We start from the raw sequence: 12,680 nt of genomic DNA, 5'->3' as shown, positions 1-12,680 counted from the left end.
TATGCAGACATTCACCAACAGACAATATTTCTGGTACATCACCACAGATGACAGCGGTGGTATTGCCAGTATCATCTTTCTTCTGATTGTTTCCTTCCCTTTGCTCTCTCTTCCAAACTCGACAATTTTCCTTCATATGGCCTTCTTTGCCACAGTGGTGGCATGCACCCCTGAACTTTGACTTGGATCGGCTAGGACTCCTGCCATGATCTCTAGGCCCTCTACTCTTGCTTCTTCCGCGGTTCTCTGTGACAAATACTTGGCTGCTATCTGTGCCAGAAGTCTTTCTCCTTGTTTCTTCATTGAGCATGCTATTTTTAACATTATCAAGAGTAAGAACACCATTAGAAGCAGAGTTACTTATACTCACCACAAAGGTCTCCCAACTGTCTGGCAAGGATCCAAGTAACAAGAGCGCTTGTAGCTCGTCCTCGATCATCATTTTCATAGTAGCCAACTGGTTGATGATATTCTGGAAATTGTTCAAGTGTTCTGCTACACTTAAACCATCCTTGTACTTCACATTGATGAGCTCTTTGATCAAGAAGGCTTTCTTGGCTGGGGTCTTCTTCTCGAACAAGGACTCAAGCTTCGTCCAAAACTCGCGAGCATTGGTTTCATTAGACACATGGTGAAAAACACTATCGTCCACCCATTGTCTAATTGTGCCAATAGCCTTGCGATTCATCTTCTTCCACTCGGCATCGGACATGCTCTCTGGCTTAGCGGCATCTCCTTCAATTGGCTCATGCAGATCCTTGCAATAGAGAATGTCCTCCATCCTTGGCTTCCATGTTACCCAATTGGAGTTGGTGAGTTTGATCATAGTGCCACTTCCTTCCATCTCGTATTATGAGCCAACCGGGCTCTGATACCACTTGTTAGGGATGTCGGTACTACAAGATAGAGAATGCACAAGGTAAAGTAGAAAATGGACACCAAGAATTTATGTGGTTCGGCAATTTATGCCTACGTCCACCAAACAAGGATCAATCTTCACTATATGAAAAAGATGAATACAACAAGAGTAGTCTTACCAAGCCAAAGACAAGGCTTGATGGATACAAGAAAGTATAACACACACTTTCTATCACTCTAAACTTCACTCACACAATGTGTAGTGGAACACTCTCACTCTCACTCTTGGAGTGGAACTCTAGCTTTGGACTTGATCCTTTGCTACTCACTCTTCTCTTGATTTGTTGATTCACTACAACATCACACCCATATTTATAGGTGAGGGTTTGGCATTCTACTAGTTTCTAGTGTATTCTTCAAACCTCTAGCATAGAAAGATCTAGACTAGCCACAAAAGTGTGGCTTCTAGATCTTTCCATTTGCAACCAAGGAAGCTAGTACTCTCTAGCTTCTTCCATCAACTTAATAACATGCTAGAATTGTCTAGCAAGCTCCAGCCTCATCTCTTGCTTACTAGAATAATCTAGAACATTGATCATGGGCTGGACCATATACCAACAACAAGTCGACTAAAACATGTGATGGATCTTGTCTTGTGCGGGTGCCGTGCTGATGCGGCTGGAATTTCCCACCACACTCCAATGGTCCATCCTAAAAGTCTCCTTAATGTTTTTTTGTTTTTTGTTTTTTTTTTCTTTTTCAAACTGCTTAATTCCATTTCGCAGTCAAGAAGAGAAAATAAACTTGTAGGTTGGGATGTCGAAAATATATGAATGCTCATTGAGCTAGATATGAGGAAACACAAAACAGGTTAACAAGAATTTGACAACAAAATCAAATCAACCACAAAGAAACATGACAAAAGGCACAACACGATCTGGTCCAGACTCCAGTGCCATTTACTTGTAGCAAGATTAGATATGAGGAAACCCAAAACAGGTTGAGACCTGAAAGACAGCACATGGATCTAAAGAAATCGAATGTTACTGAATCACTTTCTTGCAAGGTTCTAAAAAACGTTAGGCGCTAGTCGGGCCGAGGGTTAGGCAGATTTAAGTAAATTTATTGTATTTCGTGTAAATAAGTGTCTATTTATACCTAAAAAATATACATAATTTCATCATAAACTAGAAAATAGAATGTCATATATATTATGAAGTATTGGAACATATTGAAAACATGGGGAACAAACATATAATGTGTGTTTATTTAAGTGTTCAATAAGTCTCTTACAATTTATTGGAAACAATAAAATGCAAAATGAAAGTTATCTATTTTCTATCTAAGTGAGTTGCAACCTAGGCAAGTGTCTAGACGGGTCTGGACGGGCTAGATGGGTGCCTAAGCAGTCTAGGAGAGCACCTCAGCAGGTCTATGCGCCCTTTCTTAATTTTCAAACGTCTAAACATTAATCGACACAATACCTTACACAACTCAAAATTCGTATGAATATAGATCCAATGTGTGCATTATTAAAACACGATTAACTATTATCATTCTACCGAACTCATAATATGAGTATATTGTATCATCATATTATTATTTTTATATCATTTTGCATGTTGAACAACCTATGAATTGATATAAACACGACATAAATATAAATGACTAAACTCGAACACAACTCATTCCCACATCCCTACCGGTAGCTTGTGCCTGTATATGTTTCCTCCAACATACTACATTATTACAAGCTTGAAGTCATGATCATAGAGGAGGTCAGGAAGTGACTTTGGACACTCTTTCTGCATGCACCTCTTTATGTTAAGATACGATTTCGATAATTATTTTTTAGCCATATGCACTCTAAAAATGAATCATTTTACAATTTTTTCTACATTCACATATGGAGTGTAGTAAGCTAAACGATGGGCCTTAAAACCTTATTATAAAGTTTGCATTCAACCTACTTTATCCATGCATGATCTACCGCTGCCATAAATAAAGAAGTCCGGTCACACATGCGATGCGATGCTGCGATTCTATTTTCTTTGGAGAAAGAACAACATGGAATGGTTTACTGTCATTCTAACAATTCTATTTTCTGTTTCGTAATTAAATACATTATTAGACAAAAACATAACGTGGCGATGAATTCATTTCATGCAAACTCTTCTAGTTGTTTGAAGAGAACATTACAATACACACTTTTTGGTGGAAACTACATTTCATACGTTTGGCACTTGTCTGCAGCTAGGTGCCGTGCTGATGCTGCTACAGGTTCCAACCACACGCACCCAACTGGTCCCTCCTCAAAACAAACCCTACACTTCGTACTCATCCACTTTCTGTAACAATTTAGATATCCGCTTTGATCTGTTTTCTAACTTTTCGGTTGGAAACTTGGAATCAATATAAGGATATGCTTTTTTTTCTTTCCTGAAATGTTTCCAAATATCTGTTTGGTAACTATAATTAAGTGAGCTTATCATGTTATGATTATTGATTAGCTAAAGGTCTATTTGGTAACCATAATTAAGTTGACATATCATGTTATGATTTAGGATAAATTAGGTTCACATCCTTCTTTTTGCTATTCCATTGATTAAAATCCTATTCATTTTTAATTTTTGATCAAGGTCCTTGGGTATTAATAACATCATTAATTATTTGAATAATAAAATATTTTTATTTTTAAATATATTCCTTTAGTGTTAAAAATGTTACAATTAGTATATTTATATTTATGGCTAAATTTTTTATCATATATTTTTATTTTTAGTTTGTACCTATTTTTAATTTGTACCAAATTTTTTTTTTCATTTTTAATTTGTACCCATACATTAGTTTCTTTTTGTGCCCATATTTTTTAAAGTTTTATTTGTGTTTGTACACGTATGTATACCGTCACGTGACATTGTATATTTAATCAATGATAGAAAAATTACATATTGTATATTTATGTTTTATGCCTAAACTTTGTATCATATATTTATATTTTTAGTTTGTACCCACTTTTAATTTGCAACATTTTTTTTAATTTGTAGTATTTTCTTTTTAGTTTTATTTTGTACCCACGTATTAATTCTTTTAGCGCCTATATTTTTTAAAAATTCATTTGTACTCATAATTTTTTAATCTTTTATTTGTACCCTAATTTATTTATAATGTACCCATTCTTCTTTATTAATGTACCAATTGTTTTAACACTATGGATACATTCTTTTGCCATTTATTATTTCTTATTTTTACATAGTTTTTATCCACTTATTTAATCAAAATGTTTGAATTTTTTTATTGTAACCGTTTCTAATAGTATTATAATGAGGGATTTTAAATTTATAGGATTATAAATCTCATAAAATATCAAACAATTAATGTCAAAACTATAAATATTAATTGTAATATAATGAGGTGTACAAAGTCAAGGGACTTTGATCAAACTTTGAATACTATTAAGGTTCTAGTAAAAAAATGTTAAGGATTAAGGACCGCATCCAAAGTATCCCTATGATTTATAGACGATCTGTTTAGTAACCATTTTGTGTTTAGTTTATTGTTTTTGAGGAAATAAAGGAGAAAGGAGAATGATAAAGAAGGGTAGAAGGAGGACAACGAAGGAGACGTGGAAGAATTAATGTATATGGAGACATACATTAAATTATTCAAATTTTTGTTTCATGCAATGTTCTTCATTTCCCCTCCGTCTCACCACCATCCCTCCTTTATCTAATGTTTTCCCTTTACCCTTAATGTAAAAATGAAAGCTAAAAAATAAAAATGATATTGTTATCGACAATTCTTATTACAGTTATGAGTTAGACCAGCTGTCAGCTTTCTTGCATCAAAGTTCAAATCCCTTTCTTTATAGACTAAACTAGTTTCATTAGAACGTCGACTCATTAGTTAGATATTAAGGGTGGATTGGAAAAGATACTGAATGTCCTTAGATGTAGCCATCAAGACAAAAGTAACAGCCAAATTTCAATCTCTAAAACCCCTATAAAACCCCAGAACATTGTTCATTGCAGCATATACTATCTCAACCTCTCCATCTTCCTCTAGCTTCCCAATTTTCCCTTTCCAATTGTCATAATTCCATAACTCCATTGCAATGGAAGGAATGGTAAAGTTCCAAACACCAAGGGTACTCGTTACAGAAGTTGCTGTACCACAGTTCATTTCGGTAAGCAAACGCCCGTTGACAAAAATGCTGGATACAATTTTTGAGGAAGAATGTGATTTTGCGGTGGATCCAACCCCGCGGTCGTCGATTTACAAAGCATCTTCGTGTCATCTCTCCCGGGATTACAGAAGCCAATCTTGCTAAACAGCTTGTTATGACCGTATGGCGGTCTACATTTTCTTTGAGATTTAGAAGAATAAAGAGCCTTGAAAGTGAAGTCATTGCTCGTTTCCGGGACTGCATTATGTTGTTTTTGCAATTTTCATTCTTCTCCTGGAACTTTTTTTAGCTTCCGAGGAGATTGAGACTGCTGTAAATTTTTGTTTCATTGAAGAAAGCAAATAAAGAGCCATTATCGTGGCTCTGTAGCCAAAACAGATAAACATTACGAAGTTACGATGCAACATGTTTATTCGTAAGTAGACGAAAAACTAGCACTGGGTGGCAAAATGTAATCATAACCTGCAGCACGTATGAACTTGCCGAAAATGTATTGGGATAAAAGTAAACATGTAGCATAACAATTACAGAATATGAGTGCTCAAGCAGGCCTTTCTTTCACTAGTGTCTACAGCCACCCCGAGCTTCCCTTGTGGTGGCAGCATCATGCAGCAGTTCCATGGACTCCCACTAGGGGTAGTTAAACATCCCACAGCTGATCCTCCCGAACAACACAGCTCCTTGCCGAAAGCTGCAAAATATTAATTACCCGTGTTGTCAAGTTAGGAAGTATAGTGTTGAGGAGTAAAATACAATTCAGAAAGCCAGATGGCCCCAGAACACAATCTACTCCCAGAACACAACCAGTAGATATAGATCAACAGCAGACCTCAACAAAACAAACACAACATGAGAACAAAAGGTTAAACCAAGCAACTCAGACCCAAAGTCATGAAACCTAACAACTCGCGGTTTCACACCTCCCCAGAAAGAAGATATAACCACTGACATTTGAATCCGTCGTGTTTTTGCAATGTTTGATTTAACAATCCACAAACTAACAGCGGTCTACATCACAAATAGTTAATCGATGATACTTCCATCACTTCTAGAATGCTCACCAATCACAAGTCCATAAGGGAAGACTAACATTTAGGTCAAACTGAACGAAAATAGATCAGTAAGATCAAACACTACCCAAACCCCAGGTTTACACAAGCATTTCGTGGTAGGTATACATGTAATAAAAGCCAAGAACATATAAAACTCAGACATGTAATTGAACTTAAATAATTATTAGTATTTGATCTACTAAAGTTTACTACAAACACAGATAAAAGGAAAGGTAATAGATGCAAAAACACTCATAAAAGTTGACAGTAATACAGCATCCTAATTAGCAACACTTTTTGTAATGAATTACATATCCGCTTTGATCTGTTTTCAAACTTTTTGGTTGGAAACTTGGAATCGATACAAACGGGTATGCTTTTTTTTTCCTGAAATATTTCTAAATATCTGTTTGGTAACTATAATTAAGTTGACTTATCATGTTATGATTATTGATTAGTTAAAGGTCCATTTGGAAACCGCAATTAAGTTGACATATCATGTTATGACTTATAGATTAGCTAACGGTCTGTTGTTCAGTAACCATTTTGTGTTTAGTTCATTGTTTTTGAGAAAGTATAAGGGAAAGGAGAATGATAAAGAAGGGTAGGAGGAGGGCGATGGAGGGGATGTGGAAGAATGTATATGCAGAAATACATGAAATGATTCAAGTTTCCAGCATGACCTCAGACAACTAAATGTCGGAAATTATTTCATAGGATGATCTTCATGAGTTAATTCTCAAAGAAACAATACAGAAATCTTCAACATAGCCATAAACTTCAAAGACAAAATAAAACCAACATTCTTATGACTTATCTTTTGAGATAATGGGATCAATGAAGTAGCAACAGGTTATATTGACTATTACTATTGTAATTTCCCAACCTCAAGGATGCTGCATTGTTTTCCTTTAGAGACATCTTTGCTCCCAATTTGAGAAGTCCACAAACGACTAATCCGATACCCAGACTAATGATCGGTGATCATTCCATCACTCATCTTAAGTCTTCTCTGTTCACTGCTAAATGAGCTATAGATCATTCAGCATCCAACTCATTCCTTCAAATACACGCCCATGCATCAGAACCTGAATCCTCATGCACTGTCTCAACCAGTGTTGGAGTTTTAACAGATAGGCAATGAATTGATTGCAAAAAGTTGAAGTAAGCATACTTGATGTCATACTGCATATCATACCCTGCCAATGATCATGGAACATCATATTTCACCACATAAAAAGTGGAACCTAAAAAGTGAGAAAAGTGTTAAGTCCTGGATCCCTTACAGTAGTTCACAGCAATAGTGCGTCCTCTGCTATCTGGAGTTTGTCTAACGTGATGAAACCACATGCTTGGCCTGCATTGACTCTACCATATCAGGCTTTGGAAAATATTATGGAGCATATAGAAGTATAAAACAACAAATAATAATGCACATCTTTTTTTCGTTAACATGGACACCTTAATCTGTGAATTCTTTTAATTTGAGTATCTTACACATGTGGTTTACCAAATAAAGATGATATCCAAAGAGGAAAGGACTAGGCATCAAATTACTGCAATGAGAATGCCCAGAATTGTACAAAACTGGAAGTGATTGAAGTCTGGTGAGATTAAAATAGACAAAGGAACAAAAACAAATGAGAGAAATAATGAAGGCAGAAACTTACAAGTATAGAATCTCTCCAGGGTTGACAGTACAGTATAAGGGCTTAGGACCGTCAAAATACAAAGGAAAGCTAGAGAGCTGCTTATCTCTGTCCTCGGGAGAAGGGTAAGGATCGACACTACACCAAGGCACATATCTGTCTGGCTTCTCCAGTTCCAACGTGAACTCTCCAGTGTCATGAGAATATGAGTATTGGGCAGATGGGTAGTCACGGATGTACATTCGATGCACATCAGTAGGAGGAAGGAGCAGGAAATGCTTCTGCCCAGTCACGACAGCATAGAGATTCTCATAGTGGTCCTTATGAAACGATGTTGTAGACAGATGGTTGCCAATCCACATGTTGACTGCATCAGGGAGGCAGCCAAGGGCCTCACTGGCCCATGGGATATGGGGGTCACAATCCCCAGCTAAAGCCGAGTACTCTGATGGAAAGCAGTTGTTCTGCTGCTGCGCATAGGCCACCAGTTTCGATTGGGACTCATTGTTGGTGATGAGGCTGAGAGCTTTCGGGAAGGGCATGCGCTGCACGTGAGCAGACGCAAAGCAAAGAGAACCATCCAAGGGGATGAGGGCATCAGCCTGGCCGTGCGGAGTAAGGTGAAGGGAAATGTCAGCAGAGGAGAGGGCTTCAGTGAGATAAGAATCGTCGGTCCAGGAGGAGAGGGCGGGCCAGTGGAGGGTGGCATTGGATATAATGCAGGGCTTGTTATGGTTAACATAATCTCTAAGGAATTGGAGAGGGGTGGGTGGGAACTCCAACCGCTCCACTCTTCCCGACTCGCCTAGACTTAGCTCCCTTACTTCTTTCCACAATGCCTCTATTTCCTCCATATCACAAGTCCAGTTTTCGTTGCTCCTCGCAGTCAGGATCACAATTTAAGGAGGGTTAAACCTCCAAAACCTCTTATTCCATTGACTAAACTTCTTCGAAACAAATGGTTAATGGCTATTGAATCCTGTAGGTTCAAAAAATATAGTATCCAGATTATTTTTCTTTCAGCAACACAGACACAGCAATGATTACTATGATTCGGTTAAACAGAGCTACAAATACTTAAGTAATAACAAAATTTTCAAAATTTCAGAGTTATAGCTACACCACAACGAATTAACCATTACTAGAAAACACCACCAACCAAGAACAATTCAAGTTCAGTTTTTTTTTTTTTTTAAATTAAAAAAAAAGGAGTAGAAAATTGCTGCTGAATAAGAAATTGGAAATAGAAGCCTGGAGTGAAAAAATGGGAAATTAAATTTAAAGAACAAAATACCTCGTGGCCCTTCTGGGAATTGACTGAGTGAGTGCGGTAAAAGTGGAGAATGGCAATTACTGAACCTGTGGAAGAAGCAGCAGCGAAGCGAGAGAGAGAGAGGGAGCGGGGAAAGGGTGGAACAAGGAAGGCAGCGTCGGCTTCAGAAAAGCGGGCTGGGCATCAGCTGGCGGGCTTCCCAGTTGGGCTTCACTTGCCCTAGCGTACAATAATATAATACTACTTAGGACTTAAGCTACAACTCTACACCATGGGGAGCATTGGGAGGAACAAATGGGGATGACGAGATGCAGTGGGTTGAAGAAGAAATTCTATCTACAGCTTGCAAAACAGAGAACAAAGTTTTCTTATTTGGAAATTGTTATTGACACCTTAAGGATCGAGAAAAAAATATCAATGTTTTTTCTTAGAGAGCGAATAAAAGCTTCATTTTATTTTAAAGTTTTATTCTTTTTGTCAAAAAATGTTTCTCGTAATCTACAATAGTGTTGTAGCTCAAATGATTAAGATCACTATGATTCTTGCAAAAAGCACCGTGAGCTCCCTTCTAACAGCATAAAATCGCTCCAAGCCGTGATTCACCACCTCACAATACTCGACTCTTTAAAAATACTTGTAGCTCACGTGATTAAGAATACCACCGCTTCCACGGTATTGTTGTCGAGAATACTACCATTTCCTTCACCTTCTCTCTTTAATCAATCAACTCATGGAGTAGTAGAAAACATTCAAACCAAATCAAACATACACACGCACGAGTTACAATCTCGGAAAAACTAACAATACAAATGTGAGAGGATAAAAATGGCGTGCGTCGCATTGATCATCCTCTCTTGGTGATGACAAGGTTGTGGATGCCCCAATTTCAACTAAAATGCACTGTAACAGATAATAAAACACTAATTTGCACTGGCTCAAGATGTTTCATAGAGCGGAACTACGGTCTAATAGGAGACGCCTTCATGAACTTGTCATAGAGAAGGTACTGGTAAAAGACTAGACATGTAGCGAAAAAAATTACACAACATTTCGATGCTCAACCAGGCCTTTCTTTAATTGATGTCAAAACTGAGTTAACTTCAGCCACCGCGAGCTTCCCTTCGGGTGGCATCATGCAGCAGTTCAACATCGACTCCCTCCGGGGGTAGTTGCACGTATCTCACAACTGATCCCCTAATAAAACAGTTCCTCACTGACATCTGCAAGAGTAAATTTATCATACATTTGTCAAATAGGAAGAGCATCATATTGTTAAATAATAACAAAATTCAATTTCACTGTCCATAAGACGTTCTTTAAGCATAATGGGGACAGAAAAAATCAACACACAAAATAGATAACCACTAGAACTAACAAAGCAAATACGAGAGTACGGGAACATCCAATGCATCCAACAAAACCAGGCAAATTAGAGTCAGAGTCAAGAGACCAATGACCCATGCTCTGAAGAATTTAACCCAGAGCCCCAAAAAGAAAACTTGCTCCCTGAAATTAAAATCATAAAACGCCTTTGCAATGATCGACTCCCACAAGCTAACAGTGATAAACATAAACATAAACATAATGAACGTAATAAACTCACAACCATGTCAAACCCAAATCAATAATAAGTATATGGACTGCATAAATTCAACACAAGCATTGGAGGAGTAATAGACGCAAATCACTCATAAACCCTGAAACTAGATTACAACAGCTTAACTATAAATACGTTTTGTCACAATTAAGTTACCTAGAATGATTTAGTGACTGGAAGTAACATGTTTGGAAACATTTCTCACAGGTAAAGTTTAGTTCATCCTATTACAATTGGGCAAGAAAAATCCCCACTCGGTGATTCCAAGATTTCAGTAAAGCTTCCCTCCGGGTATGACTCCTAGGAAGGAACCAAACCCGTAATTTTGGATGAACCAAAGCAAGCTTCTTTCGCCATTTGACCTTAAAAATTCTTTCGCACGGGCAATGACTTAAGTCAAGAGGCACTGATATTGTCTTTGTTTTACACACACAACTTATATAAGCCTTTCTCTAGAAAGAAAACAAGAAAAGATATGCTTCTTTTTCTAATGAGCTTGGGCTTCTGTTTGTAGTCCTCGACAAATTTCATCTATTGATATGCATTTTTTGCCATTAAGTCAAGTGAACAACATGTTAGGCCCTAAGATCTTCAATTGAGACAACAAAACCATCTCACTTTCTCTTTCGCTGGTGCTATCCCCAAATTTTATACTTCGCAACATTTCCACATGCCCATCATCTTAAAGTCTGCATCCAGCTACAATTATTTCTTATGTAGCTTATTGGATAGTGTTCTATACATTACAGTGGTCTTACATAACATTCCCTTCAAATATTTTGAGAATAACAGTTCTCCACACTAAATTCAAATCATCCATTTACTCGGTCTTTTGCTATTACAACCCAAATGACTAAACATCATATAGTGAGCAAAAATTCTCAGTCTTTTTCATTACGTGATGAACTTTCCGGTATACAATTACGCCAACGAGCAAATATCCTCCATCAATACTTAATCTGCTCACAATCACTCAGAAGTCTGGTCATACTAAAGCATAGATGGCCTATCACTACCATTGTTGTTCTGCTAAGACCCCTGTCACTTATTTACAAATTCCAAAAACTTAACAGGTGTAAGTTTTCAAAAACAAAACCACAACAGACAATAAAAAATCAAAACAACCCATTTGAAACCCTAAAACCTAACTTCTCATCACAAACTCGATCAGTAGGATTACCCCCTCCAACCACCAAAGCCTAGAAACCAAGCAAACAACCAACAGGCGCAGACAAGTACATAGAAGAGGCAAACGTTAATGGGAAAAGACAAAGACAAGGATGGTTACCATGTGAGGGTACTTGTCCTGGTCGACAACCCTAGTGTTCTCGAGCTTAATGTTGAGGTACTGATCCACTGAGTGCAGTGTTCCTCTGATAGCAAGGTCATTCTTCAGCTCCACCGTCACTTCTCTCCCCACCAACTCCTTGAAATACGAGAAGAACAACTGCAAACCCACACACCCAACAGAAAACCCATTTCAAATTACGGGTTGCAGGGAAAAATTCGGAGAAAAAATCAGCATGGAAATTGAAAGTTACCATTTTTATTTGCAGGTTGAGAGAGACAGAAGGAGATGGTGAAGCCCTTTGGGTTTGGGGGTTCTGTAGGATCGAAGACTAGAGCTGGTTTTGCAGAGACTGCAAGGAAAAGTAAAGAAGGATGTTGAGAGGCAAAAACAGCTAGAGAGGAATTTTGCCGCTGCGTGTGGGTTTTCCCTAGTTTTGGCCTTGTTGGAGTTCAAATGCCGTCACTGGGCCTTGAATTAGGTTGTTTATTAGTTTCTGGGCCTGATTTTCTCTTTTCTTTTTTTTTTGGTCAAGGGGCCTAATTTTCTATACTTTGCACATTTATGATTTATTTATTAATCGTAATCAAAATTAAATAAATAGTTTGTTTCTGATTACGAAGTACTCAGTTTTTTTTTTCCCTTTTTTTTGTAAGAAAAAAATTATAATTATTAGGGAGTTTTAACAAAACACTTCCGGTACTGTTCACTTTTAACGAAAAACCACATTTTTACTTTTCCTGGTTCACTTACACCTTTATTTATCTTTTTTCATTA

At 37.4% G+C, this 12,680-nt stretch overlaps 2 protein-coding genes across 3 annotated transcripts; both read right to left on the bottom strand.

Moving 5' to 3' along the window:
* Window positions 1–5,429: 5,429 nt before the first annotated feature.
* Window positions 5,430–9,610, bottom strand: LOC126623698 (lysine-specific demethylase JMJ32). 2 transcript variants are annotated; one of them, XM_050292655.1, is made up of 5 exons: window positions 9,040–9,610; window positions 7,767–8,724; window positions 7,383–7,453; window positions 6,983–7,295; window positions 5,430–5,735 (listed from the first exon to the last, which is right to left on the bottom strand). In XM_050292655.1, exons 2-4 carry the CDS (start codon window positions 8,597–8,599, stop codon window positions 7,159–7,161), a joined length of 1,041 nt encoding a protein of 346 aa, XP_050148612.1. In that variant the 5' UTR covers window positions 8,600–8,724; window positions 9,040–9,610; the 3' UTR covers window positions 5,430–5,735; window positions 6,983–7,158. The 2 variants fall into 2 exon arrangements, with proteins under 2 accessions (XP_050148612.1, XP_050148614.1); XM_050292657.1 differs by having other exon boundaries at window positions 5,430–5,724.
* A 147-nt stretch (window positions 9,611–9,757) lies between these two features.
* On the bottom strand, window positions 9,758–12,334 carry LOC126623699 (sm-like protein LSM2). Its single transcript, XM_050292658.1, has 3 exons — window positions 12,157–12,334; window positions 11,904–12,062; window positions 9,758–10,238 (listed from the first exon to the last, which is right to left on the bottom strand). The coding sequence occupies exons 1-3, from the start codon at window positions 12,157–12,159 to the stop codon at window positions 10,119–10,121; spliced, it is 282 nt and encodes a 93-aa protein (XP_050148615.1). The 5' UTR covers window positions 12,160–12,334; the 3' UTR covers window positions 9,758–10,118.
* Between the last annotated feature and the right edge of the window lie 346 nt (window positions 12,335–12,680).

This window comes from Malus sylvestris, chromosome 5 (assembly GCF_916048215.2).
Source record: "Malus sylvestris chromosome 5, drMalSylv7.2, whole genome shotgun sequence".
NCBI classification, from domain to species: Eukaryota; Viridiplantae; Streptophyta; class Magnoliopsida; order Rosales; family Rosaceae; genus Malus; species Malus sylvestris.
This window is presented reverse-complemented; position numbering and strand designations above follow the sequence as displayed.